Source organism: Nipponia nippon, unplaced genomic scaffold (assembly GCF_047370975.1).
Source record: "Nipponia nippon isolate SJK-2023a ecotype South Korea unplaced genomic scaffold, ASM4737097v1 scaffold_59, whole genome shotgun sequence".
In the NCBI taxonomy this organism is placed as follows: Eukaryota; Metazoa; Chordata; class Aves; order Pelecaniformes; family Threskiornithidae; genus Nipponia; species Nipponia nippon.
This window is the reverse complement of record NW_028262379.1, coordinates 448296-474588: the sequence shown is the minus strand read 5'-3', so window position 1 is coordinate 474588 and position 26293 is coordinate 448296. Positions and strand designations below refer to the sequence as shown.

The 26293-nt window shown below is 61.8% G+C and overlaps 3 protein-coding genes across 3 annotated transcripts; all 3 read left to right on the top strand.

The window, feature by feature from the left end:
• Nucleotides 1–937: 937 nt before the first annotated feature.
• Nucleotides 938–6517, top strand: LOC148051668 (sperm-associated antigen 4 protein-like; the record flags this gene model as incomplete). Its single annotated transcript, XM_087735494.1, has 11 exons — nt 938–1044; nt 1295–1379; nt 1923–2010; nt 2620–2681; nt 2883–2923; nt 3177–3270; nt 3854–3929; nt 4518–4630; nt 5237–5404; nt 5765–5854; nt 6386–6517. Coding segments are annotated over 11 exons (1056 nt in total), but the record flags the coding sequence as incomplete, so codon positions are not given.
• A 3328-nt stretch (nt 6518–9845) lies between these two features.
• LOC148051667 (SUN domain-containing protein 5-like) lies at nt 9846–15601 on the top strand. The gene is made up of 11 exons (XM_087735493.1): nt 9846–10128; nt 10379–10463; nt 11027–11094; nt 11704–11765; nt 11967–12007; nt 12261–12354; nt 12938–13013; nt 13602–13714; nt 14321–14488; nt 14849–14938; nt 15470–15601. Exons 1-11 carry the CDS (start codon nt 9846–9848, stop codon nt 15599–15601), a joined length of 1212 nt encoding a protein of 403 aa, XP_087591619.1.
• Nucleotides 15602–18928: 3327 nt separating this feature from the next.
• On the top strand, nt 18929–24683 carry LOC148051666 (SUN domain-containing protein 5-like). The gene is made up of 11 exons (XM_087735492.1): nt 18929–19211; nt 19462–19546; nt 20110–20177; nt 20787–20848; nt 21050–21090; nt 21344–21437; nt 22021–22096; nt 22685–22797; nt 23403–23570; nt 23931–24020; nt 24552–24683. The coding sequence occupies exons 1-11, from the start codon at nt 18929–18931 to the stop codon at nt 24681–24683; spliced, it is 1212 nt and encodes a 403-aa protein (XP_087591618.1).
• Nucleotides 24684–26293: the final 1610 nt, after the last annotated feature.

Below are 26293 nucleotides of genomic sequence, written 5' to 3'. Positions count from 1 at the left end.
GCGCCTGCCTTTGCCCAGAGATGGCGAGGAGCAAGGCCCCCGAGAGAAGACGCCAAGGGCCCTCCCAAGGCTCCTTGGGGAACGAGGCTGGCCAACAGCCGGCAGGGGAGGCAGCGGGGCCGAGCCGCTGCCAGACGAGTAGGTACGAAGCCTGGCATCTGCCCGGGGCATCAGGCTGGGCTGGTAGCAGGGACGTGGCCTAGCACGGTCAGCGCGGTGCGGAGCAGCCTGGGGAAGCCGACAGAAGTTTTCTGAAGAAGAGCCCCGTGGCTTGCGAAGCCCCCCTTCTGTGGGGACGGGTCTCGGCGGAAAGCCTGCCTCACTCTCCCAGCCAAAAGGCAGTGTGCAGCAGGGGCTTTTGGGGAGGCGGTAGCCTCGTGCTGCAGGGTCGGAGCCCAGCCCTGCTGCACGGGGCGCTTTGGCGCACGGGGAGGCCAAGCCCCTGGGGCCTGAGACTGGCCCCCTCGGGACGCTGAGGCGCGATCCTGCCTGGCTGATGGGAGCAGCTGTGCGGCGCAGAGAGGGGTCGGGAGACCTGGGAGTGCCCAGGGAAGAGGTGGGGGGGGCCGTGGCGGGGGACAGCAGCCCGTGCCCCCTCTGCGAACGGCCACTGGGAGGTGTCTGCCGCGGGGCAGGTTGGGGCCAGGGGCCAGGGAGCAGGGAGGGACGGGCTGAGAATCGCGCTGTGCTGCCGGCTGGGCTTCCCGAGGCGCGGGTCTGCTGCTGCCAGCTTGCTCCCACTGCAGGCCTGTAAAGCAAAGGATGGGGAAAGGAGAGGGGGGCCCGCTGGGAGCAGCCCAGCTGTGCTGGCCTCTCTCGCTGCTGCTGGGACAGCCCGTCCTCTGGCAAGGGCCGCCGCTCAGGCTACTCCTGCCCGCCTCGGCTCCCGCGGCGTGGGGACGGTGGGCAACGGGCACTTGTCTTTTTCCTCCGACAGGAACCTCGGCACGGAGGTGGAGCTGGGGATACTCTCTTCCATGTCAGCTCCCGGCTCAGCCACTCAAGGGCCTGCCAAGTGGCGCGACAAGGCCACAGAAATTGCAAGTAAGCTCAGCCCTGCTGCTTGCCGTGACCTCCTCGGGGCTGAACTTGGAGAGCTGCGCTGCGCTGGAGCTCTGGCCAAACGTCACAGGCGGCAGGAGAAGTGCAGGCTGCCCTGCTCTTTGCCCCAGGGAGGGAGTGTGTCGGACACGGTGCCCGCCTCCCCGCAGGCAGCTGCGACACGCGGGGCTGGGCATCCTAGAGAAGAGACCTCAAGAGGCAGGCCTAACTTTTCTCTGCTTTCCTTGCGCAGGGACAGCCTTCAGCCTTACTTGCCATCCGGCAGGCGACCTTCTCTCCCCGTGGAGACGTCTGCTGAGGACGTGCATCTCCGCCGCGTACGTATTACATCACGTTTCTGCTGTGGACGGGGGAGAGAAAGGGGATGTCTGAGGGCCGGTGCAAGCCAAGGGGAGAGCAGAGGGTGTTCCCCAGGCAGCAGCCCAGGGCTCCCAGTCGGGCGCCCAAGCTGGGGCGCTGCTCGTGCTGTGGCCGTTCTCAGGGAGAGGCAAGAGCAAAGCCCCTCGGCACCCCTAAGAGAGAGCTGTGTGATCGCAAGTGAGAACAGGCCTGCTTTCTCAGCCCAAGAGAGAGCAAGGTCCCCACCAGAAAGACTGCTGAAAAGCAGTCTTCATTTGCTCGGCCTCTTTACTTCCCTGCATAATTTTCAGTCCCTTTGGGATGCTGCTTCTGGAGCCCTTCCCCTGGGGGAGATCTGCCGGCAGTGTTGAACGGTGTGGACAGAAATCGTCTTCCTCCTGGGCGCTGCTCTGGCAGCTCTCTGGCAGCAGGAGGCTTCCAAAAGGCTGGCTTTCCGGCCTGAAAAGGGAACTCCACCGGGGGAGGGCTTTGCCCAAGACTTGGAGCATTGGCAGCCACAGGACTCCCTCCTCTTTTGCAGGCAAAAGATGGCCCTGCAGAAGAAGAGGATCTTCCACGTCGTCTTCTTGTGGCTCCCCGTGGCTCTTGGTGAGTTTGCATGAGCAGACACCTGAGAGCGACAGCCAGGCTGTGCTGCATGCCAGCTTTCAGCTGGCCAGCTTTCCTTTTGGGCCGCTCTGGGCGGAAACTCCCATGGCCCAAGCGCTTCCCGACTACGGCCTGCACTGGGACTGCCTTTTGGACTGCCAGTAAGACTGGGAGCCTCCCAGCCATGCTGCTGCTCTGGCCACTGGACCACAGGGCTTGCTTAGTCTGCAAGTCCGCGAGAGAAGGGCGTAGCTACTTCCAAGCCTGAAGTGGGGATTCCCAGAGGGGAGGGGCCGTGCAGGGGGACCCATGGGGAGGTACCTCTCCTAGCCCATGCAGCCTGGTCTCGGGGCTCCCCGAAGCAGCGAGGGGAAGCGGGGAATAGCTCTGGGGCACTGAGCACACCTGAGGCTCACGGCTGCGCAGTCCCCTCCAGCCTGGGCCGATGGCTTCCGGCCAGAGGCGCGTCCTCTCTCCGCACCCCACCTTCCCCACCTCCTCAGCTCACCTGCTGCCCCACCCCTAAGGCAACAGGCAGCAGACAACGCCACTGCAGGCATCGCTAGCGACCCCAGTAAAATAACTCTCTCTTGATGATGTGAATTGCAGCTGGTGTTTACTGCGGGACCTCACTGCCAGGGTGGACAATGCGGACAAAGGCACTGCTAGAGGTCGGTGACTCCTCTGCCACAGGCACCTCCTGCAACACAGCACTGCTGAGAGCGGCTGGAGAAATCACGGGCTCTCCTGCTGCCACGCAGGCTGACCCAAAGAAGCAGCAGCTTGTGCCGAGTCTTCCTAGGGAAGCCTCTCCTGGGAAGCCCCGGCGGCTCTGGTAGCGGATGCTCGAACCGAGCCTTTTTCCCTTTCAGGAGCTGGCCCTTGTGTCTGCAGAAGACCTGAAGACCCTGCGGTAAGAGACGTTTCCGGAGCTGGAATTGCTTCTGTGCAGAAGCGTCAGCCGCCCTCGTGCTCCCTGCACTCCTTTTGCTAACAGCCAGGGCTCCCATACCTCCTACCTGCCTTTGCCTTCTGCTCAAACTGGTGTGGAAGGGAAGCACGCGCAAAGCAGGGAAAGCACACGTGTCTCTCCTTCTTGCCGAGCTGAGACGCTCCCCAGAGGGGACGGGCCGCTCTCTGACAAGATCTGCTTTCCTGTCATGCAGGAACTTTTGCGTTTCCTTGGCGGAGCATAGCCAGAAGATGCAGCTTCTGACGGAGGAGGTGGCTCAACTGAGGGCAGAGATCAGCAGGGCAAAGGTGATGCTGCGTTTTGGGGAAGGAGGCTTGGCTGGGCAGAACCCCCGAGAAAGCACTCCTTGGGCTTGTTGGTGGGGTCGCACTGCTGACTGCAGCAACCCAGCCTTTGCCCCAGGGCCTTGCTGGGTGAGCTGCTGCGCTGCACAGGCCCTTCTCCAGGCCCACTTTAAGCAGGCTGCTTCAGGCAGCACAGGACTCCCGACAGCCTTCCCTTGGCACGCCGGCACTCTGGCTCCTCTGGCTGGGCTCCTGAGGCAGGGATGAGACCCAGGCACGCTCACGGGGCCAGCCGTCGCTTGCAGGGCCCGAGCCCATCTCCCCGCTGACGGGCAGAGCGTGGAGGGTGGGGACGAGGGCGTGGGGACCCTCGTCAGCCCACCTGCCGGCCATGGCCGCGGCCGCGGACACAGATTCTCTTCCTCACTCCTCGTGGCTCACGTCAGCAGCAGCGAGTCTTGCAGCTCTGTGGACAAGGCTTGCCTTGCCTTTCTGACACTGACCCTTTGCCTCTGCCGGCGCTAGCAGCCACGCTGAGCTGCCCGCTGATGTGGTCCTTTTCTGTGTTCCTTTATGGCGTTCCCAGGAAGTGAACCAGGCAGCGTCCCACATGGCTTCGGAAGTCTCCGTCGAGATGTCTGACTGGGCCCTGAAAAGCTCTGGTATGGACACAAGCAGCCCAGTCTCCTTGCCCTGCGCTTGCCTGGAGCACTCCCCAAAGAAGCCTGTGCTCCGGGCGCCGCTCTCCAAAGTGGGGGAGCTTCAGTGCTTCCTGGGGTCCAAGAGCAAGGCTGTGGCACAGTGGCTCTCTCAGACTCCCTCCCAGTCCTGCCCTCGGCCTCCGCACAGGGGCCTCGGCACGGGTGCCTCCGCCGCTGCCCCCGCCCGTGTTCCCGTGCTCTTGGAAGGGCTCTCTTCCTCTCCGCTGCCTTCGAAGAGGGAATGGCTGGGCCATCCTTTGCTGCCCATGCCGCAAGCCCTCACTTTTGGTCTGCTGTCATTGACGTGGGCGCCCGCCGTCTCCCAGAACCCTCAGACCTTCTCCTCGTGGCGCTGTGAGAGACGCAGTCACCACCAGGCACGTGGCTGCCGTCATTCCCCTGTGCAGCTGGGCACCCCCAGCAGCGTGGGGAGGAGGAGAGGACTGACAGACGTGGAGCTGGCCGGCAGCATCAGAAATACTGTCTGAGCACCGAGTGCTCCTAGAATGTGCCCTCTTCCAGTAGTCACCTGCTCTCCCTCCCTTCCAGGTGCCACCATCGACATGCAGAGAACTTCCGAGACCTACATCTGCAAAGAGACCTGGGGCTGCAGGCTTTTGTGGCTCTTGTGCGCTGCCAAGCCTCCCGACACTATTTTGCAGGTATCCTAGCAGAACTCCTCAGGGAAGGTTTCCTGCCTCCCTCTGAAGTTGAGGACCGACCTCAGGGGCTCTCCCCTCGCTCCAGTGGCACTGCTCAAGCCCACAGTGTTGCTCAGGTTCCCGAAAGCAAAGCTCCAACACAGGGCTGGGCTTGCTAGCAATCAGCGCTTCCCCTCCGGAGGGGAATGGAGCTGAACGGAGCCAAACTGCTGCACCTCGCCCACAGTGCTCTGCCCCAGCTGGGTGAAAGACTTTCTCCCTGGTGACCCCGTTTCCACGCCCATCCCTAAGAGCGCCTTTTTGGGGCTGGCAGGCGGGAGGTGGGAGGTGCCCTGCAGAGCCACTGGGCAGAGAGGTGTTTCTGCTAGGCCCTGACTGGGACGCTTTCAGAACCGCTGTTCTCCTCTGCCCCATAATCCTGAGGGCCCCCTTTCAGTCAGGCAGGGACGAAGGCCTCCTGCTTCTGTCCATTTCCTCCCACGCGCCTCCTTTGCAAGCCAAAATAGACCCCACGGACACAACGGCGCCTACGCTTCAAGCTACGCGCGCCGTTGTGTTGGCCCCAACACTCTCTCACTCTTCCTTGCTCTCGCGTTCTGCTTGCAGCCGGATGTTTCCCCAGGAAACTGCTGGCCTTTACAAGGGCATCAGGGCCAGGTGGTCATCAGGTTGCCAGCACGCGTCCATCTGACTGCCGTCACTGTGCAGCACATCTCCAAAGAAGTCTCTCCAGATGGGACCGTCACCAGCGCCCCCAGAGACGTCGCTGTCTTTGTGAGTCTCTGCTGGGCGCTTCTGGCGGGGATCTGGCCCTGGGGGAAAGCCATGGCAGCGTCTTGCTTGCTTTTGTGTGTCCTCTGAGCTTTGCATCCTGCTCTCTCCTGAGCACTGCACGGCCCTAGCGGGACACTTCAAGGCCTCTAGGGGTTTCATCCCTCTTGAGACTTGTTCGGGACAAGCACCTCAGGGTTCCTGAGCAGAAGTCAAGGCCGAGACTGAGCTCCACCATAGCGAGTGCTAGCCTACTGCTAGAGCCCCAGGAGAGGGTGGGGAGATAGCAGGGCTGATCCCGCACCTCCGTCCCCTCTTTGTGGGGACGAGTCTGAGCTGCTCTCCTTCTGCTTTGCCCCTGAGGGAGTGGATGCGGACGGAGAAGAGGAAACTCTCCTTGGGACGTTCACGTACAACGTGGCAAAGGAGCCCATGCAGACCTTCCCTCTGAAGGTACGGTCCACGCGCAGGGGCAAGGTGCCGGGGAGCAAACCAGGTTTGCCTGCAAGTCCATGGCAGGAAGAGCGTGAAGGCTTTCTCCCTGGGCCGAGGGACAGTGTCCTCTCCTCCCAGCACAGCGTGCCCCTTCTCTCCCCGTGCTCTCACGCCTGCCAGGAGGAAAGCAGGCAGAGCAGACAGCGGGAGCTTGGTGGGGTTGCACAGCAGCCGCCCCACGCGCAGGAGCACCTCCCCGGCCTCTCTGCCAGCACAGAGCAAGCAGCAGAGGGAACGGGCAGAGGGCAGGGAGGCTGAGCCCCAGCAGGGCCGGCATGCAGAGGCTGCCAGCTGCCTTCCCCCTTCCCGTCTCCCCAGCCTCCCCAGCAGCCCCGGTACCAGCAGCGAGCCTCAGCTTTCCGCAGCCGCTCCCACCCACTTTCAGGAGCTCGTTCCTGAGCAGGAGCAGGGCTGGCAGGGGGAGACACCTTCATCGCATTGTCGCTCCTAACAAACACCCCCGCTTCCTTTTCCCGCTTTTCTTGCCAGAACGCGCCGCTTCCCAGAGCCTTTGCCCGTGTCAAACTTCTGGTGAAGAGCAACTGGGGAAACCCAGCGTACACCTGCATTTATCGAGTGCAGGTTCACGGGAAGATGGCAAAACCCGAAAGCCTCGCCTGAAACCAGAGGAAAAAGAGAAGGGCATAGAGAAGAGAGCAGCAGAAGGGGAAGGAAGAAAAAAATAAAAAAGATGTGGCACTTCAGATTGGTGCAGAAGATCTGTCTCCAAAGCGGGGTGCGCAAGAAGGCCCTCTGGGGGGAGGGCGGGAGCGTGTGGGAAGCGTTAGGACTTCTCCTGAATTTTTTCTTCAACCTGAGGAAGGCAGTAAGCACTCCTAAGGTTTACTCCAGAGAGGAGAGGCCCAGCCTGGCACCGCTCCTTCTCCCGCCACCCCGGCAGGCTCCGCAAGTGGCACCAGCCCAGGGCAGGCAGAGGGGCCCGGCTGCAGTTTACAACTGCCGCAGGAGCAGACGGAACCGTTTGGCCTAGCACCTTCCCAGCATCCCGGCTGTCGGTTTGTCGGTTACCCCGCGGTTTCTGTGAAAGGGGTGTGGGGAGCCTGTCTGAGTGGCCTGTGGGAAACCCCCCCGTTCCTCGGCCCATCAACGTCCCCGCTCTAGAGCTCGCTGCTCTCTGTCGGGGCTCCTTTTGTGTCCCATTGATTAGTGTCGACGGGGAATTTTCCAGCGTTTGGCCCCTGGTTATTCTCCCCTTGGCATTGGGACGACCCCGACCCGTCTTTCCTCTTGACGGACCACCGTCTCTGCGCTTCCCGGAAAGGCTGTGCGGTTCTGCAGCCCGTGCGCTGTTCCCGTCATGGGCTCCCCCATCTAACACTCGAGGCCCCTCGGTCCCCCAGTGCTGCATTTTGCAACACTTGGCTGTTCCCTCCCGCTGTTGCTATCATGGGCATCGTGTCCTGGGCTACAACGCCTTCTCCGCTAAGGACATCGCGGGCAGCCACTCGGAAAGCTCCTCCAAAGGATTCCAGGGATGGGGAGGGTTAGAAGCCCGTCTTCCTGGCAGCTGTCTAACAGCAGGGAGTATTGGGAGGGGGTCAGGGTGGCAGGAGCATTCCCTGGGGGGTGCTGGAGGCTGCCAAGGGGTTCCTGAGAGATGGGGCTGGGGAGTGGGCATCCCCGCTTGCTTTTGGGGTTCTCCTGCTGCTGCAAATGGTTTCTAAAGCTAAGCAGAAAGGGCAATTTGCCCATTAGCTTTGCATGACGGTAGGCACCTTAGGTGGGACCATCCCCCGTGCATCCAGCGCTGTAATAAAGAGAATGCCTGCTTCTCGATGCTACATTGCTGTGAAGAGGTTGATTCCCCATTTCGGTGACAGTTTGGGCGACCCAGATGGGACTCTGCTTCTGAATCTCAACGCATCCGCGGCATCGCAGGACCCCCAGCCGGCTCCGAGGGATTCTCGGGAAGAACCTCCGAAGCGCGGACCGAAGAGCTCTGAGCAGGACCCCTGGCAAGGTAAAGGCATTCCTTTTCGGATTGAAAGGGCGGTTGCCTGCCCGTCAGGCGCGGCGAAGGCCTCGCAGGGTTGGCCTGTAAAGGTACCTAAGGGAAGGATTGGATCCTATCGGGCCAAAGTCCCTAGGACAGCTGTGTCTGGAAACCTTTGGCCAAAGGGGTGGGTTGGAGTCCCACTGAGGGTAATCTAGGGGTTCGAGTCCCCTTCTGGGGAATGCCTCTGACTAGTTTGTGCAAAGTGATGGTCTCTCTCTTTGGTGTTGCCGTATCTCTGATGGCGGGTACTAAGCCCTCTGCGGAAGGGGGCATTCGGAAAAGATCTCCCCTAGGCCGTATCTTGAAACATTGGAGGAAATTGGGAGGGGAGCCTCTCACTCGAAAACAGCTTCTAGAATATGGTGACAATTGGTGGCCAATGAATAGTCTCGAAGATCAGGAAAAATGGCCAAAGAATGGAACTCTAAGATATACTACTGTAGTACAACTGATGGTACTTTGCAGGCGGGAGGGTAAATGGGATGAAGTACCATCCGTGCATTTCTTTTTCACACGAAGAAGCCACCCGGAATGGCAGAAGGAATGCGGAATAATCCCACACGATCCTCTGATCTTGGCTCTAGCAAAGGAGGGGAGGGGTAGGAATTTAAAACAATGGTGTTCTGCTTGTAGAAAATCAGCTCCTTTCGTACAAGCCCGTCTTGCCTCTTCCTGGGTTCTTCTTCTTGGCGTACAAAACGGTTCCGAAAGGAGAAACGCTGGCAGAAGCAGCTGCCCCGTGGGTTGAGAGCAAAGCCCCCGTTCCAGCAGCCTTTCTGGTTTCCCGGGGATGCCCAGGAGAGCTGGAAGCCTGCCCGGCAGCACAGGCCAGGCAGCCGCCCGGCACGGGAACGTGGCAGGGTTCGGGAGGCCCACAGGCATGGGCTCCCACCGCCCAGGAGAGCCGTGCTGCCCCAGGGGAGCCCACCGGGTCTCCCCGGCCTGCTGCGCCCTGGGGAGCCCCAGTGTGACGTCAGAGCCACCACTGTGAGGTCAGAGCTGGCCGCCCGCACAGCCCTGTGGCGCGCGGGCAAGGAGCCCACAGCTGCCGTGTGGCTCTTGCCCTGGGCAGGCGCGCTCCTGCTGTGGGGCAGCGTGGGGCTGCTGCCGGAGCTGTTTTTGCCTGGGCAGGCCACACTGCTGGGGCTGAGGGGGAAGAGCGGAGCGGGGCGCCTGCCTTTGCCCAGAGATGGCGAGGAGCAAGGCCCCCGAGAGAAGACGCCAAGGGCCCTCCCAAGGCTCCTTGGGGAACGAGGCTGGCCAACAGCCGGCAGGGGAGGCAGCGGGGCCGAGCCGCTGCCAGACGAGTAGGTACGAAGCCTGGCATCTGCCCGGGGCATCAGGCTGGGCTGGTAGCAGGGACGTGGCCTAGCACGGTCAGCGCGGTGCGGAGCAGCCTGGGGAAGCCGACAGAAGTTTTCTGAAGAAGAGCCCCGTGGCTTGCGAAGCCCCCCTTCTGTGGGGACGGGTCTCGGCGGAAAGCCTGCCTCACTCTCCCAGCCAAAAGGCAGTGTGCAGCAGGGGCTTTTGGGGAGGCGGTAGCCTCGTGCTGCAGGGTCGGAGCCCAGCCCTGCTGCACGGGGCGCTTTTGGTGCACGGGGAGGCCAAGCCCCTGGGGCCTGAGACTGGCCCCCTCGGGACGCTGAGGCGCGATCCTGCCTGGCTGATGGGAGCAGCTGTGCGGCGCAGAGAGGGGTCGGGAGACCTGGGAGTGCCCAGGGAAGAGGTGGGGGGGGCCGTGGCGGGGGACAGCAGCCCGTGCCCCCTCTGCGAACGGCCACTGGGAGGTGTCTGCCGCGGGGCAGGTTGGGGCCAGGGGCCAGGGAGCAGGGAGGGACGGGCTGAGAATCGCGCTGTGCTGCCGGCTGGGCTTCCCGAGGCGCGGGTCTGCTGCTGCCAGCTTGCTCCCACTGCAGGCCTGTAAAGCAAAGGATGGGGAAAGGAGAGGGGGGGCCCGCTGGGAGCAGCCCAGCTGTGCTGGCCTCTCTCGCTGCTGCTGGGACAGCCCGTCCTCTGGCAAGGGCCGCCGCTCAGGCTACTCCTGCCCGCCTCGGCTCCCGCGGCGTGGGGACGGTGGGCAACGGGCACTTGTCTTTTTCCTCCGACAGGAACCTCGGCACGGAGGTGGAGCTGGGGATACTCTCTTCCATGTCAGCTCCCGGCTCAGCCACTCAAGGGCCTGCCAAGTGGCGCGACAAGGCCACAGAAATTGCAAGTAAGCTCAGCCCTGCTGCTTGCCGTGACCTCCTCGGGGCTGAACTTGGAGAGCTGCGCTGCGCTGGAGCTCTGGCCAAACGTCACAGGCGGCAGGAGAAGTGCAGGCTGCCCTGCTCTTTGCCCCAGGGAGGGAGTGTGTCGGACACGGTGCCCGCCTCCCCGCAGGCAGCTGCGACACGCGGGGCTGGGCATCCTAGAGAAGAGACCTCAAGAGGCAGGCCTAACTTTTCTCTGCTTTCCTTGCGCAGGGACAGCCTTCAGCCTTACTTGCCATCCGGCAGGCGACCTTCTCTCCCCGTGGAGACGTCTGCTGAGGACGTGCATCTCCGCCGCGTACGTATTACATCACGTTTCTGCTGTGGACGGGGGAGAGAAAGGGGATGTCTGAGGGCCGGTGCAAGCCAAGGGGAGAGCAGAGGGTGTTCCCCAGGCAGCAGCCCAGGGCTCCCAGTCGGGCGCCCAAGCTGGGGCGCTGCTCGTGCTGTGGCCGTTCTCAGGGAGAGGCAAGAGCAAAGCCCCTCGGCACCCCTAAGAGAGAGCTGTGTGATCGCAAGTGAGAACAGGCCTGCTTTCTCAGCCCAAGAGAGAGCAAGGTCCCCACCAGAAAGACTGCTGAAAAGCAGTCTTCATTTGCTCGGCCTCTTTACTTCCCTGCATAATTTTCAGTCCCTTTGGGATGCTGCTTCTGGAGCCCTTCCCCTGGGCGAGATCTGCCGGCAGTGTTGAACGGTGTGGACAGAAATCGTCTTCCTCCTGGGCGCTGCTCTGGCAGCTCTCTGGCAGCAGGAGGCTTCCAAAAGGCTGGCTTTCCGGCCTGAAAAGGGAACTCCACCGGGGGAGGGCTTTGCCCAAGACTTGGAGCATTGGCAGCCACAGGACTCCCTCCTCTTTTGCAGGCAAAAGATGGCCCTGCAGAAGAAGAGGATCTTCCACGTCGTCTTCTTGTGGCTCCCCGTGGCTCTTGGTGAGTTTGCATGAGCAGACACCTGAGAGCGACAGCCAGGCTGTGCTGCATGCCAGCTTTCAGCTGGCCAGCTTTCCTTTTGGGCCGCTCTGGGCGGAAACTCCCATGGCCCAAGCGCTTCCCGACTACGGCCTGCACTGGGACTGCCTTTTGGACTGCCAGTAAGACTGGGAGCCTCCCAGCCATGCTGCTGCTCTGGCCACTGGACCACAGGGCTTGCTTAGTCTGCAAGTCCGCGAGAGAAGGGCGTAGCTACTTCCAAGCCTGAAGTGGGGATTCCCAGAGGGGAGGGGCCGTGCAGGGGGACCCATGGGGAGGTACCTCTCCTAGCCCATGCAGCCTGGTCTCGGGGCTCCCCGAAGCAGCGAGGGGAAGCGGGGAATAGCTCTGGGGCACTGAGCACACCTGAGGCTCACGGCTGCGCAGTCCCCTCCAGCCTGGGCCGATGGCTTCCGGCCAGAGGCGCGTCCTCTCTCCGCACCCCACCTTCCCCACCTCCTCAGCTCACCTGCTGCCCCACCCCTAAGGCAACAGGCAGCAGACAACGCCACTGCAGGCATCGCTAGCGACCCCAGTAAAATAACTCTCTCTTGATGATGTGAATTGCAGCTGGTGTTTACTGCGGGACCTCACTGCCAGGGTGGACAATGCGGACAAAGGCACTGCTAGAGGTCGGTGACTCCTCTGCCACAGGCACCTCCTGCAACACAGCACTGCTGAGAGCGGCTGGAGAAATCACGGGCTCTCCTGCTGCCACGCAGGCTGACCCAAAGAAGCAGCAGCTTGTGCCGAGTCTTCCTAGGGAAGCCTCTCCTGGGAAGCCCCGGCGGCTCTGGTAGCGGATGCTCGAACCGAGCCTTTTTCCCTTTCAGGAGCTGGCCCTTGTGTCTGCAGAAGACCTGAAGACCCTGCGGTAAGAGACGTTTCCGGAGCTGGAATTGCTTCTGTGCAGAAGCGTCAGCCGCCCTCGTGCTCCCTGCACTCCTTTTGCTAACAGCCAGGGCTCCCATACCTCCTACCTGCCTTTGCCTTCTGCTCAAACTGGTGTGGAAGGGAAGCACGCGCAAAGCAGGGAAAGCACACGTGTCTCTCCTTCTTGCCGAGCTGAGACGCTCCCCAGAGGGGACGGGCCGCTCTCTGACAAGATCTGCTTTCCTGTCATGCAGGAACTTTTGCGTTTCCTTGGCGGAGCATAGCCAGAAGATGCAGCTTCTGACGGAGGAGGTGGCTCAACTGAGGGCAGAGATCAGCAGGGCAAAGGTGATGCTGCGTTTTGGGGAAGGAGGCTTGGCTGGGCAGAACCCCCGAGAAAGCACTCCTTGGGCTTGTTGGTGGGGTCGCACTGCTGACTGCAGCAACCCAGCCTTTGCCCCAGGGCCTTGCTGGGTGAGCTGCTGCGCTGCACAGGCCCTTCTCCAGGCCCACTTTAAGCAGGCTGCTTCAGGCAGCACAGGACTCCCGACAGCCTTCCCTTGGCACGCCGGCACTCTGGCTCCTCTGGCTGGGCTCCTGAGGCAGGGATGAGACCCAGGCACGCTCACGGGGCCAGCCGTCGCTTGCAGGGCCCGAGCCCATCTCCCCGCTGACGGGCAGAGCGTGGAGGGTGGGGACGAGGGCGTGGGGACCCTCGTCAGCCCACCTGCCGGCCATGGCCGCGGCCGCGGACACAGATTCTCTTCCTCACTCCTCGTGGCTCACGTCAGCAGCAGCGAGTCTTGCAGCTCTGTGGACAAGGCTTGCCTTGCCTTTCTGACACTGACCCTTTGCCTCTGCCGGCGCTAGCAGCCACGCTGAGCTGCCCGCTGATGTGGTCCTTTTCTGTGTTCCTTTATGGCGTTCCCAGGAAGTGAACCAGGCAGCGTCCCACATGGCTTCGGAAGTCTCCGTCGAGATGTCTGACTGGGCCCTGAAAAGCTCTGGTATGGACACAAGCAGCCCAGTCTCCTTGCCCTGCGCTTGCCTGGAGCACTCCCCAAAGAAGCCTGTGCTCCGGGCGCCGCTCTCCAAAGTGGGGGAGCTTCAGTGCTTCCTGGGGTCCAAGAGCAAGGCTGTGGCACAGTGGCTCTCTCAGACTCCCTCCCAGTCCTGCCCTCGGCCTCCGCACAGGGGCCTCGGCACGGGTGCCTCCGCCGCTGCCCCCGCCCGTGTTCCCGTGCTCTTGGAAGGGCTCTCTTCCTCTCCGCTGCCTTCGAAGAGGGAATGGCTGGGCCATCCTTTGCTGCCCATGCCGCAAGCCCTCACTTTTGGTCTGCTGTCATTGACGTGGGCGCCCGCCGTCTCCCAGAACCCTCAGACCTTCTCCTCGTGGCGCTGTGAGAGACGCAGTCACCACCAGGCACGTGGCTGCCGTCATTCCCCTGTGCAGCTGGGCACCCCCAGCAGCGTGGGGAGGAGGAGAGGACTGACAGACGTGGAGCTGGCCGGCAGCATCAGAAATACTGTCTGAGCACCGAGTGCTCCTAGAATGTGCCCTCTTCCAGTAGTCACCTGCTCTCCCTCCCTTCCAGGTGCCACCATCGACATGCAGAGAACTTCCGAGACCTACATCTGCAAAGAGACCTGGGGCTGCAGGCTTTTGTGGCTCTTGTGCGCTGCCAAGCCTCCCGACACTATTTTGCAGGTATCCTAGCAGAACTCCTCAGGGAAGGTTTCCTGCCTCCCTCTGAAGTTGAGGACCGACCTCAGGGGCTCTCCCCTCGCTCCAGTGGCACTGCTCAAGCCCACAGTGTTGCTCAGGTTCCCGAAAGCAAAGCTCCAACACAGGGCTGGGCTTGCTAGCAATCAGCGCTTCCCCTCCGGAGGGGAATGGAGCTGAACGGAGCCAAACTGCTGCACCTCGCCCACAGTGCTCTGCCCCAGCTGGGTGAAAGACTTTCTCCCTGGTGACCCCGTTTCCACGCCCATCCCTAAGAGCGCCTTTTTGGGGCTGGCAGGCGGGAGGTGGGGGGTGCCCTGCAGAGCCACTGGGCAGAGAGGTGTTTCTGCTAGGCCCTGACTGGGACGCTTTCAGAACCGCTGTTCTCCTCTGCCCCATAATCCTGAGGGCCCCCTTTCAGTCAGGCAGGGACGAAGGCCTCCTGCTTCTGTCCATTTCCTCCCACGCGCCTCCTTTGCAAGCCAAAATAGACCCCACGGACACAACGGCGCCTACGCTTCAAGCTACGCGCGCCGTTGTGTTGGCCCCAACACTCTCTCACTCTTCCTTGCTCTCGCGTTCTGCTTGCAGCCGGATGTTTCCCCAGGAAACTGCTGGCCTTTACAAGGGCATCAGGGCCAGGTGGTCATCAGGTTGCCAGCACGCGTCCATCTGACTGCCGTCACTGTGCAGCACATCTCCAAAGAAGTCTCTCCAGATGGGACCGTCACCAGCGCCCCCAGAGACGTCGCTGTCTTTGTGAGTCTCTGCTGGGCGCTTCTGGCGGGGATCTGGCCCTGGGGGAAAGCCATGGCAGGGTCTTGCTTGCTTTTGTGTGTCCTCTGAGCTTTGCATCCTGCTCTCTCCTGAGCACTGCACGGCCCTAGCGGGACACTTCAAGGCCTCTAGGGGTTTCATCCCTCTTGAGACTTGTTCGGGACAAGCACCTCAGGGTTCCTGAGCAGAAGTCAAGGCCGAGACTGAGCTCCACCATAGCGAGTGCTAGCCTACTGCTAGAGCCCCAGGAGAGGGTGGGGAGATAGCAGGGCTGATCCCGCACCTCCGTCCCCTCTTTGTGGGGACGAGTCTGAGCTGCTCTCCTTCTGCTTTGCCCCTGAGGGAGTGGATGCGGACGGAGAAGAGGAAACTCTCCTTGGGACGTTCACGTACAACGTGGCAAAGGAGCCCATGCAGACCTTCCCTCTGAAGGTACGGTCCACGCGCAGGGGCAAGGTGCCGGGGAGCAAACCAGGTTTGCCTGCAAGTCCATGGCAGGAAGAGCGTGAAGGCTTTCTCCCTGGGCCGAGGGACAGTGTCCTCTCCTCCCAGCACAGCGTGCCCCTTCTCTCCCCGTGCTCTCACGCCTGCCAGGAGGAAAGCAGGCAGAGCAGACAGCGGGAGCTTGGTGGGGTTGCACAGCAGCCGCCCCACGCGCAGGAGCACCTCCCCGGCCTCTCTGCCAGCACAGAGCAAGCAGCAGAGGGAACGGGCAGAGGGCAGGGAGGCTGAGCCCCAGCAGGGCCGGCATGCAGAGGCTGCCAGCTGCCTTCCCCCTTCCCGTCTCCCCAGCCTCCCCAGCAGCCCCGGTACCAGCAGCGAGCCTCAGCTTTCCGCAGCCGCTCCCACCCACTTTCAGGAGCTCGTTCCTGAGCAGGAGCAGGGCTGGCAGGGGGAGACACCTTCATCGCATTGTCGCTCCTAACAAACACCCCCGCTTCCTTTTCCCGCTTTTCTTGCCAGAACGCGCCGCTTCCCAGAGCCTTTGCCCGTGTCAAACTTCTGGTGAAGAGCAACTGGGGAAACCCAGCGTACACCTGCATTTATCGAGTGCAGGTTCACGGGAAGATGGCAAAACCCGAAAGCCTCGCCTGAAACCAGAGGAAAAAGAGAAGGGCATAGAGAAGAGAGCAGCAGAAGGGGAAGGAAGAAAAAAATAAAAAAGATGTGGCACTTCAGATTGGTGCAGAAGATCTGTCTCCAAAGCGGGGTGCGCAAGAAGGCCCTCTGGGGGAGGGCGGGAGCGTGTGGGAAGCGTTAGGACTTCTCCTGAATTTTTTCTTCAACCTGAGGAAGGCAGTAAGCACTCCTAAGGTTTACTCCAGAGAGGAGAGGCCCAGCCTGGCACCGCTCCTTCTCCCGCCACCCCGGCAGGCTCCGCAAGTGGCACCAGCCCAGGGCAGGCAGAGGGGCCCGGCTGCAGTTTACAACTGCCGCAGGAGCAGACGGAACCGTTTGGCCTAGCACCTTCCCAGCATCCCGGCTGTCGGTTTGTCGGTTACCCCGCGGTTTCTGTGAAAGGGGTGTGGGGAGCCTGTCTGAGTGGCCTGTGGGAAACCCCCCCGTTCCTCGGCCCATCAACGTCCCCGCTCTAGAGCTCGCTGCTCTCTGTCGGGGCTCCTTTTGTGTCCCATTGATTAGTGTCGACGGGGAATTTTCCAGCGTTTGGCCCCTGGTTATTCTCCCCTTGGCATTGGGACGACCCCGACCCGTCTTTCCTCTTGACGGACCACCGTCTCTGCGCTTCCCGGAAAGGCTGTGCGGTTCTGCAGCCCTTGCGCTGTTCCCGTCATGGGCTCCCCCATCTAACACTCGAGGCCCCTCGGTCCCCCAGTGCTGCATTTTGCAACACTTGGCTGTTCCCTCCCGCTGTTGCTATCATGGGCATCGTGTCCTGGGCTACAACGCCTTCTCCGCTAAGGACATCGCGGGCAGCCACTCGGAAAGCTCCTCCAAAGGATTCCAGGGATGGGGAGGGTTAGAAGCCCGTCTTCCTGGCAGCTGTCTAACAGCAGGGAGTATTGGGAGGGGGTCAGGGTGGCAGGAGCATTCCCTGGGGGGTGCTGGAGGCTGCCAAGGGGTTCCTGAGAGATGGGGCTGGGGAGTGGGCATCCCCGCTTGCTTTTGGGGTTCTCCTGCTGCTGCAAATGGTTTCTAAAGCTAAGCAGAAAGGGCAATTTGCCCATTAGCTTTGCATGACGGTAGGCACCTTAGGTGGGACCATCCCCCGTGCATCCAGCGCTGTAATAAAGAGAATGCCTGCTTCTCGATGCTACATTGCTGTGAAGAGGTTGATTCCCCATTTCGGTGACAGTTTGGGCGACCCAGATGGGACTCTGCTTCTGAATCTCAACGCATCCGCGGCATCGCAGGACCCCCAGCCGGCTCCGAGGGATTCTCGGGAAGAACCTCCGAAGCGCGGACCGAAGAGCTCTGAGCAGGACCCCTGGCAAGGTAAAGGCATTCCTTTTCGGATTGAAAGGGCGGTTGCCTGCCCGTCAGGCGCGGCGAAGGCCTCGCAGGGTTGGCCTGTAAAGGTACCTAAGGGAAGGATTGGATCCTATCGGGCCAAAGTCCCTAGGACAGCTGTGTCTGGAAACCTTTGGCCAAAGGGGTGGGTTGGAGTCCCACTGAGGGTAATCTAGGGGTTCGAGTCCCCTTCTGGGGAATGCCTCTGACTAGTTTGTGCAAAGTGATGGTCTCTCTCTTTGGTGTTGCCGTATCTCTGATGGCGGGTACTAAGCCCTCTGCGGAAGGGGGCATTCGGAAAAGATCTCCCCTAGGCCGTATCTTGAAACATTGGAGGAAATTGGGAGGGGAGCCTCTCACTCGAAAACAGCTTCTAGAATATGGTGACAATTGGTGGCCAATGAATAGTCTCGAAGATCAGGAAAAATGGCCAAAGAATGGAACTCTAAGATATACTACTGTAGTACAACTGATGGTACTTTGCAGGCGGGAGGGTAAATGGGATGAAGTACCATCCGTGCATTTCTTTTTCACACGAAGAAGCCACCCGGAATGGCAGAAGGAATGCGGAATAATCCCACACGATCCTCTGATCTTGGCTCTAGCAAAGGAGGGGAGGGGTAGGAATTTAAAACAATGGTGTTCTGCTTGTAGAAAATCAGCTCCTTTCGTACAAGCCCGTCTTGCCTCTTCCTGGGTTCTTCTTCTTGGCGTACAAAACGGTTCCGAAAGGAGAAACGCTGGCAGAAGCAGCTGCCCCGTGGGTTGAGAGCAAAGCCCCCGTTCCAGCAGCCTTTCTGGTTTCCCGGGGATGCCCAGGAGAGCTGGAAGCCTGCCCGGCAGCACAGGCCAGGCAGCCGCCCGGCACGGGAACGTGGCAGGGTTCGGGAGGCCCACAGGCATGGGCTCCCACCGCCCAGGAGAGCCGTGCTGCCCCAGGGGAGCCCACCGGGTCTCCCCGGCCTGCTGCGCCCTGGGGAGCCCCAGTGTGACGTCAGAGCCACCACTGTGAGGTCAGAGCTGGCCGCCCGCACAGCCCTGTGGCGCGCGGGCAAGGAGCCCACAGCTGCCGTGTGGCTCTTGCCCTGGGCAGGCGCGCTCCTGCTGTGGGGCAGCGTGGGGCTGCTGCCGGAGCTGTTTTTGCCTGGGCAGGCCACACTGCTGGGGCTGAGGGGGAAGAGCGGAGCGGGGCGCCTGCCTTTGCCCAGAGATGGCGAGGAGCAAGGCCCCCGAGAGAAGACGCCAAGGGCCCTCCCAAGGCTCCTTGGGGAACGAGGCTGGCCAACAGCCGGCAGGGGAGGCAGCGGGGCCGAGCCGCTGCCAGACGAGTAGGTACGAAGCCTGGCATCTGCCCGGGGCATCAGGCTGGGCTGGTAGCAGGGACGTGGCCTAGCACGGTCAGCGCGGTGCGGAGCAGCCTGGGGAAGCCGACAGAAGTTTTCTGAAGAAGAGCCCCGTGGCTTGCGAAGCCCCCCTTCTGTGGGGACGGGTCTCGGCGGAAAGCCTGCCTCACTCTCCCAGCCAAAAGGCAGTGTGCAGCAGGGGCTTTTGGGGAGGCGGTAGCCTCGTGCTGCAGGGTCGGAGCCCAGCCCTGCTGCACGGGGCGCTTTTGGTGCACGGGGAGGCCAAGCCCCTGGGGCCTGAGACTGGCCCCCTCGGGACGCTGAGGCGCGATCCTGCCTGGCTGATGGGAGCAGCTGTGCGGCGCAGAGAGGGGTCGGGAGACCTGGGAGTGCCCAGGGAAGAGGTGGGGGGGGCCGTGGCGGGGGACAGCAGCCCGTGCCCCCTCTGCGAACGGCCACTGGGAGGTGTCTGCCGCGGGGCAGGTTGGGGCCAGGGGCCAGGGAGCAGGGAGGGACGGGCTGAGAATCGCGCTGTGCTGCCGGCTGGGCTTCCCGAGGCGCGGGTCTGCTGCTGCCAGCTTGCTCCCACTGCAGGCCTGTAAAGCAAAGGATGGGGAAAGGAGAGGGGGGGCCCGCTGGGAGCAGCCCAGCTGTGCTGGCCTCTCTCGCTGCTGCTGGGACAGCCCGTCCTCTGGCAAGGGCCGCCGCTCAGGCTACTCCTGCCCGCCTCGGCTCCCGCGGCGTGGGGACGGTGGGCAACGGGCACTTGTCTTTTTCCTCCGACAGGAACCTCGGCACGGAGGTGGAGCTGGGGATACTCTCTTCCATGTCAGCTCCCGGCTCAGCCACTCAAGGGCCTGCCAAGTGGCGCGACAAGGCCACAGAAATTGCAAGTAAGCTCAGCACTGCTGCTTGCCGTGACCTCCTCGGGGCTGAACTTGGAGAGCTGCGCTGCGCTGGAGCTCTGGCCAAACGTCACAGGCGGCAGGAGAAGTGCAGGCTGCCCTGCTCTTTGCCCCAGGGAGGGAGTGTGTCGGACACGGTGCCCGCCTCCCCGCAGGCAGCTGCGACACGCGGGGCTGGGCATCCTAGAGAAGAGACCTCAAGAGGCAGGCCTAACTTTTCTCTGCTTTCCTTGCGCAGGGACAGCCTTCAGCCTTACTTGCCATCCGGCAGGCGACCTTCTCTCCCCGTGGAGACGTCTGCTGAGGACGTGCATCTCCGCCGCGTACGTATTACATCACGTTTCTGCTGTGGACGGGGGAGAGAAAGGGGATGTCTGAGGGCCGGTGCAAGCCAAGGGGAGAGCAGAGGGTGTTCCCCAGGCAGCAGCCCAGGGCTCCCAGTCGGGCGCCCAAGCTGGGGCGCTGCTCGTGCTGTGGCCGTTCTCAGGGAGAGGCAAGAGCAAAGCCCCTCGGCACCCCTAAGAGAGAGCTGTGTGATCGCAAGTGAGAACAGGCCTGCTTTCTCAGCCCAAGAGAGAGCAAGGTCCCCACCAGAAAGACTGCTGAAAAGCAGTCTTCATTTGCTCGGCCTCTTTACTTCCCTGCATAATTTTCAGTCCCTTTGGGATGCTGCTTCTGGAGCCCTTCCCCTGGGCGAGATCTGCCGGCAGTGTTGAACGGTGTGGACAGAAATCGTCTTCCTCCTGGGCGCTGCTCTGGCAGCTCTCTGGCAGCAGGAGGCTTCCAAAAGGCTGGCTTTCCGGCCTGAAAAGGGAACTCCACCGGGGGAGGGCTTTGCCCAAGACTTGGAGCATTGGCAGCCACAGGACTCCCTCCTCTTTTGCAGGCAAAAGATGGCCCTGCAGAAGAAGAGGATCTTCCACGTCGTCTTCTTGTGGCTCCCCGTGGCTCTTGGTGAGTTTGCATGAGCAGACACCTGAGAGCGACAGCCAGGCTGTGCTGCATGCCAGCTTTCAGCTGGCCAGCTTTCCTTTTGGGCCGCTCTGGGCGGAAACTCCCATGGCCCAAGCGCTTCCCGACTACGGCCTGCACTGGGACTGCCTTTTGGACTGCCAGTAAGACTGGGAGCCTCCCAGCCATGCTGCTGCTCTGGCCACTGGACCACAGGGCTTGCTTAGTCTGCAAGTCCGCGAGAGAAGGGCGTAGCTACTTCCAAGCCTGAAGTGGGGATTCCCAGAGGGGAGGGGCCGTGCAGGGGGACCCATGGGGAGGTACCTCTCCTAGCCCATGCAGCCTGGTCTCGGGGCTCCCCGAAGCAGCGAGGGGAAGCGGGGAATAGCTCTGGGGCACTGAGCACACCTGAGGCTCACGGCTGCGCAGTCCCCTCCAGCCTGGGCCGATGGCTTCCGGCCAGAGGCGCGTCCTCTCTCCGCACCCCACCTTCCCCACCTCCTCAGCTCACCTGCTGCCCCACCCCTAAGGCAACAGGCAGCAGACAACGCCACTGCAGGCATCGCTAGCGACCCCAGTAAAATAACTCTCTCTTGATGATGTGAATTGCAGCTGGTGTTTACTGCGGGACCTCACTGCCAGGGTGGACAATGCGGACAAAGGCACTGCTAGAGGTCGGTGACTCCTCTGCCACAGGCACCTCCTGCAACACAGCACTGCTGAGAGCGGCTGGAGAAATCACGGGCTCTCCTGCTGCCACGCAGGCTGACCCAAAGAAGCAGCAGCTTGTGCCGAGTCTTCCTAGGGAAGCCTCTCCTGGGAAGCCCCGGCGGCTCTGGTAGCGGATGCTCGAACCGAGCCTTTTTCCCTTTCAGGAGCTGGCCCTTGTGTCTGCAGAAGACCTGAAGACCCTGCGGTAAGAGACGTTTCCGGAGCTGGAATTGCTTCTGTGCAGAAGCGTCAGCCGCCCTCGTGCTCCCTGCACTCCTTTTGCTAACAGCCAGGGCTCCCATACCTCCTACCTGCCTTTGCCTTCTGCTCAAACTGGTGTGGAAGGGAAGCACGCGCAAAGCAGGGAAAGCACACGTGTCTCTCCTTCTTGCCGAGCTGAGACGCTCCCCAGAGGGGACGGGCCGCTCTCTGACAAGATCTGCTTTCCTGTCATGCAGGAACTTTTGCGTTTCCTTGGCGGAGCATAGCCAGAAGATGCAGCTTCTGACGGAGGAGGTGGCTCAACTGAGGGCAGAGATCAGCAGGGCAAAGGTGATGCTGCGTTTTGGGGAAGGAGGCTTGGCTGGGCAGAACCCCCGAGAAAGCACTCCTTGGGCTTGTTGGTGGGGTCGCGCTGCTGACTGCAGCAACCCAGCCTTTGCCCCAGGGCCTTGCTGGGTGAGCTGCTGCGCTGCACAGGCCCTTCTCCAGGCCCACTTTAAGCAGGCTGCTTCAGGCAGCACAGGACTCCCGACAGCCTTCCCTTGGCACGCCGGCACTCTGGCTCCTCTGGCTGGGCTCCTGAGGCAGGGATGAGACCCAGGCACGCTCACGGGGCCAGCCGTCGCTTGCAGGGCCCGAGCCCATCTCCCCGCTGACGGGCAGAGCGTGGAGGGTGGGGACGAGGGCGTGGGGACCCTCGTCAGCCCACCTGCCGGCCATGGCCGCGGCCGCGGACACAGATTCTCTTCCTCACTCCTCGTGGCTCACGTCAGCAGCAGCGAGTCTTGCAGCTCTGTGGACAAGGCTTGCCTTGCCTTTCTGACACTGACCCTTTGCCTCTGCCGGCGCTAGCAGCCACGCTGAGCTGCCCGCTGATGTGGTCCTTTTCTGTGTTCCTTTATGGCGTTCCCAGGAAGTGAACCAGGCAGCGTCCCACATGGCTTCGGAAGTCTCCGTCGAGATGTCTGACTGGGCCCTGAAAAGCTCTGGTATGGACACAAGCAGCCCAGTCTCCTTGCCCTGCGCTTGCCTGGAGCACTCCCCAAAGAAGCCTGTGCTCCGGGCGCCGCTCTCCAAAGTGGGGGAGCTTCAGTGCTTCCTGGGGTCCAAGAGCAAGGCTGTGGCACAGTGGCTCTCTCAGACTCCCTCCCAGTCCTGCCCTCGGCCTCCGCACAGGGGCCTCCGCACGGGTGCCTCCGCCGCTGCCCCCGCCCGTGTTCCCGTGCTCTTGGAAGGGCTCTCTTCCTCTCCGCTGCCTTCGAAGAGGGAATGGCTGGGCCATCCTTTGCTGCCCATGCCGCAAGCCCTCACTTTTGGTCTGCTGTCATTGACGTGGGCGCCCGCCGTCTCCCAGAACCCTCAGACCTTCTCCTCGTGGCGCTGTGAGAGACGCAGTCACCACCAGGCACGTGGCTGCCGTCATTCCCCTGTGCAGCTGGGCACCCCCAGCAGCGTGGGGAGGAGGAGAGGACTGACAGACGTGGAGCTGGCCGGCAGCATCAGAAATACTGTCTGAGCACCGAGTGCTCCTAGAATGTGCCCTCTTCCAGTAGTCACCTGCTCTCCCTCCCTTCCAGGTGCCACCATCGACATGCAGAGAACTTCCGAGACCTACATCTGCAAAGAGACCTGGGGCTGCAGGCTTTTGTGGCTCTTGTGCGCTGCCAAGCCTCCCGACACTATTTTGCAGGTATCCTAGCAGAACTCCTCAGGGAAGGTTTCCTGCCTCCCTCTGAAGTTGAGGACCGACCTCAGGGGCTCTCCCCTCGCTCCAGTGGCACTGCTCAAGCCCACAGTGTTGCTCAGGTTCCCGAAAGCAAAGCTCCAACACAGGGCTGGGCTTGCTAGCAATCAGCGCTTCCCCTCCGGAGGGGAATGGAGCTGAACGGAGCCAAACTGCTGCACCTCGCCCACAGTGCTCTGCCCCAGCTGGGTGAAAGACTTTCTCCCTGGTGACCCCGTTTCCACGCCCATCCCTAAGAGCGCCTTTTTGGGGCTGGCAGGCGGGAGGTGGGGGTGCCCTGCAGAGCCACTGGGCAGAGAGGTGTTTCTGCTAGGCCCTGACTGGGACGCTTTCAGAACCGCTGTTCTCCTCTGCCCCATAATCCTGAGGGCCCCCTTTCAGTCAGGCAGGGACGAAGGCCTCCTGCTTCTGTCCATTTCCTCCCACGCGCCTCCTTTGCAAGCCAAAATAGACCCCACGGACACAACGGCGCCTACGCTTCAAGCTACGCGCGCCGTTGTGTTGGCCCCAACACTCTCTCACTCTTCCTTGCTCTCGCGTTCTGCTTGCAGCCGGATGTTTCCCCAGGAAACTGCTGGCCTTTACAAGGGCATCAGGGCCAGGTGGTCATCAGGTTGCCAGCACGCGTCCATCTGACTGCCGTCACTGTGCAGCACATCTCCAAAGAAGTCTCTCCAGATGGGACCGTCACCAGCGCCCCCAGAGACGTCGCTGTCTTTGTGAGTCTCTGCTGGGCGCTTCTGGCGGGGATCTGGCCCTGGGGGAAAGCCATGGCAGCGTCTTGCTTGCTTTTGTGTGTCCTCTGAGCTTTGCATCCTGCTCTCTCCTGAGCACTGCACGGCCCTAGCGGGACACTTCAAGGCCTCTAGGGGTTTCATCCCTCTTGAGACTTGTTCGGGACAAGCACCTCAGGGTTCCTGAGCAGAAGTCAAGGCCGAGACTGAGCTCCACCATAGCGAGTGCTAGCCTACTGCTAGAGCCCCAGGAGAGGGTGGGGAGATAGCAGGGCTGATCCCGCACCTCCGTCCCCTCTTTGTGGGGACGAGTCTGAGCTGCTCTCCTTCTGCTTTGCCCCTGAGGGAGTGGATGCGGACGGAGAAGAGGAAACTCTCCTTGGGACGTTCACGTACAACGTGGCAAAGGAGCCCATGCAGACCTTCCCTCTGAAGGTACGGTCCACGCGCAGGGGCAAGGTGCCGGGGAGCAAACCAGGTTTGCCTGCAAGTCCATGGCAGGAAGAGCGTGAAGGCTTTCTCCCTGGGCCGAGGGACAGTGTCCTCTCCTCCCAGCACAGCGTGCCCCTTCTCTCCCCGTGCTCTCACGCCTGCCAGGAGGAAAGCAGGCAGAGCAGACAGCGGGAGCTTGGTGGGGTTGCACAGCAGCCGCCCCACGCGCAGGAGCACCTCCCCGGCCTCTCTGCCAGCACAGAGCAAGCAGCAGAGGGAACGGGCAGAGGGCAGGGAGGCTGAGCCCCAGCAGGGCCGGCATGCAGAGGCTGCCAGCTGCCTTCCCCCTTCCCGTCTCCCCAGCCTCCCCAGCAGCCCCGGTACCAGCAGCGAGCCTCAGCTTTCCGCAGCCGCTCCCACCCACTTTCAGGAGCTCGTTCCTGAGCAGGAGCAGGGCTGGCAGGGGGAGACACCTTCATCGCATTGTCGCTCCTAACAAACACCCCCGCTTCCTTTTCCCGCTTTTCTTGCCAGAACGCGCCGCTTCCCAGAGCCTTTGCCCGTGTCAAACTTCTGGTGAAGAGCAACTGGGGAAACCCAGCGTACACCTGCATTTATCGAGTGCAGGTTCACGGGAAGATGGCAAAACCCGAAAGCCTCGCCTGAAACCAGAGGAAAAAGAGAAGGGCATAGAGAAGAGAGCAGCAGAAGGGGAAGGAAGAAAAAAATAAAAAAGATGTGGCACTTCAGATTGGTGCAGAAGATCTGTCTCCAAAGCGGGGTGCGCAAGAAGGCCCTCTGGGGGGAGGGCGGGAGCGTGTGGGAAGCGTTAGGACTTCTCCTGAATTTTTTCTTCAACCTGAGGAAGGCAGTAAGCACTCCTAAGGTTTACTCCAGAGAGGAGAGGCCCAGCCTGGCACCGCTCCTTCTCCCGCCACCCCGGCAGGCTCCGCAAGTGGCACCAGCCCAGGGCAGGCAGAGGGGCCCGGCTGCAGTTTACAACTGCCGCAGGAGCAGACGGAACCGTTTGGCCTAGCACCTTCCCAGCATCCCGGCTGTCGGTTTGTCGGTTACCCCGCGGTTTCTGTGAAAGGGGTGTGGGGAGCCTGTCTGAGTGGCCTGTGGGAAACCCCCCCGTTCCTCGGCCCATCAACGTCCCCGCTCTAGAGCTCGCTGCTCTCTGTCGGGGCTCCTTTTGTGTCCCATTGATTAGTGTCGACGGGGAATTTTCCAGCGTTTGGCCCCTGGTTATTCTCCCCTTGGCATTGGGACGACCCCGACCCGTCTTTCCTCTTGACGGACCACCGTCTCTGCGCTTCCCGGAAAGGCTGTGCGGTTCTGCAGCCCTTGCGCTGTTCCCGTCATGGGCTCCCCCATCTAACACTCGAGGCCCCTCGGTCCCCCAGTGCTGCATTTTGCAACACTTGGCTGTTCCCTCCCGCTGTTGCTATCATGGGCATCGTGTCCTGGGCTACAACGCCTTCTCCGCTAAGGACATCGCGGGCAGCCACTCGGAAAGCTCCTCCAAAGGATTCCAGGGATGGGGAGGGTTAGAAGCCCGTCTTCCTGGCAGCTGTCTAACAGCAGGGAGTATTGGGAGGGGGTCAGGGTGGCAGGAGCATTCCCTGGGGGGTGCTGGAGGCTGCCAAGGGGTTCCTGAGAGATGGGGCTGGGGAGTGGGCATCCCCGCTTGCTTTTGGGGTTCTCCTGCTGCTGCAAATGGTTTCTAAAGCTAAGCAGAAAGGGCAATTTGCCCATTAGCTTTGCATGACGGTAGGCACCTTAGGTGGGACCATCCCCCGTGCATCCAGCGCTGTAATAAAGAGAATGCCTGCTTCTCGATGCTACATTGCTGTGAAGAGGTTGATTCCCCATTTCGGTGACAGTTTGGGCGACCCAGATGGGACTCTGCTTCTGAATCTCAACGCATCCGCGGCATCGCAGGACCCCCAGCCGGCTCCGAGGGATTCTCGGGAAGAACCTCGGAAGCGCGGACCGAAGAGCTCTGAGCAGGACCCCTGGCAAGGTAAAGGCATTCCTTTTCGGATTGAAAGGGCGGTTGCCTGCCCGTCAGGCGCGGCGAAGGCCTCGCAGGGTTGGCCTGTAAAGGTACCTAAGGGAAGGATTGGATCCTATCGGGCCAAAGTCCCTAGGACAGCTGTGTCTGGAAACCTTTGGCCAAAGGGGTGGGTTGGAGTCCCACTGAGGGTAATCTAGGGGTTCGAGTCCCCTTCTGGGGAATGCCTCTGACTAGTTTGTGCAAAGTGATGGTCTCT